Here is an 856-nt window from a genome sequence, read left to right as displayed (position 1 = left end):
GGGCGCGGACCCACCTGGACGCAAGCAGCTGCGGCCATGGCCCGTGCGGCAGTTAACTGCTCCCTCCTCCGCCGCGGCCGCGGAGAAAGACGTTCGGCCCCGCCCCGTGCACGCCCCCTCCCCTCCCCCGGCGGCTCCCCCGACCTCCCGAATTCCCGCGCAGCCTGCGGGGAGGTGGGCCCCGCGGCGGGGCGCCTCGAAATAACGCCCTCCTCTCAGCCGCGCTCCCGCACGCGGCTCAGGAGCGTGCACGCAGCAGTTTTCAAAAATGCATGTTGCTAGGTCCCGCCACGGAGCTCTAGTGAGCAAAAGCAGCCCAAGGGGGGAGGGAAAAAAAAAAGGGAGCAAAAGCAAACAGAAACTTTAAAGAACAGAAAACAAGACTAAGAGATGTCACAATAGAGATGATCGTAAGCATGGAGACTGTGAGGCAAGAGATAACAGAGGGAGAGACTCGGGGAACGTGAAGCCTGGAGCAATCGGGGAAAGGTACGGAGAGCGGGATCAGGAGCAGCCACGAAACCTCCGCAGATCTCGATTCCTTGGTGAAAAGGAGAAGCACATTATACAGGCCTGTGGGTGCACGTCACGGACAGGACAAGGGAAATGCCTCTGGGAAAAGGCCTCCGAGGAGGGCGGCAGGCAGGGATGAGGGGGTTGCAGCCAACCCCTGTGTGAATAGAGGTTTCCTTTCCCACGAGAACCTATGTGTCTTCGTAAAGGTTCGGGAGAGAAAAACACATAACGGTTCGCTATGGCCCGTTCCAGTCCCTTTCATCACTGGGGCCCGAAAATTTGTCAGCACTCCAATTCATCCGCGAGCCCCTAGAACAGGATTTCTGGGTTATGTCCCTTC

General features: G+C 58.9%; 1 protein-coding gene across 2 annotated transcripts in view; it reads right to left on the bottom strand.

Annotated features, from left to right (window-relative positions):
- Window positions 1-104, bottom strand: part of BCAT2 (branched chain amino acid transaminase 2) — a 12,705-nt gene extending 12,601 nt beyond the window's left edge. Inside the window, exon 1 of one of the 2 annotated variants that reach the window (XM_039868542.1) lies at window positions 15-104. In XM_039868542.1, coding sequence (XP_039724476.1) covers window positions 15-38 — 24 coding nt within the window. In that variant the 5' untranslated portion in view covers window positions 39-104. The remainder of the gene's footprint in view (window positions 1-14) is intronic. The other variant, XM_039868539.1, reaches the window with a different exon arrangement.
- Between the last annotated feature and the right edge of the window lie 752 nt (window positions 105-856).

Source organism: Pteropus medius, unplaced genomic scaffold, assembly GCF_902729225.1.
Source record: "Pteropus medius unplaced genomic scaffold, Ma_sr-lr_union100, whole genome shotgun sequence".
NCBI lineage: Eukaryota > Metazoa > Chordata > Mammalia > Chiroptera > Pteropodidae > Pteropus > Pteropus medius.
This window is presented reverse-complemented; position numbering and strand designations above follow the sequence as displayed.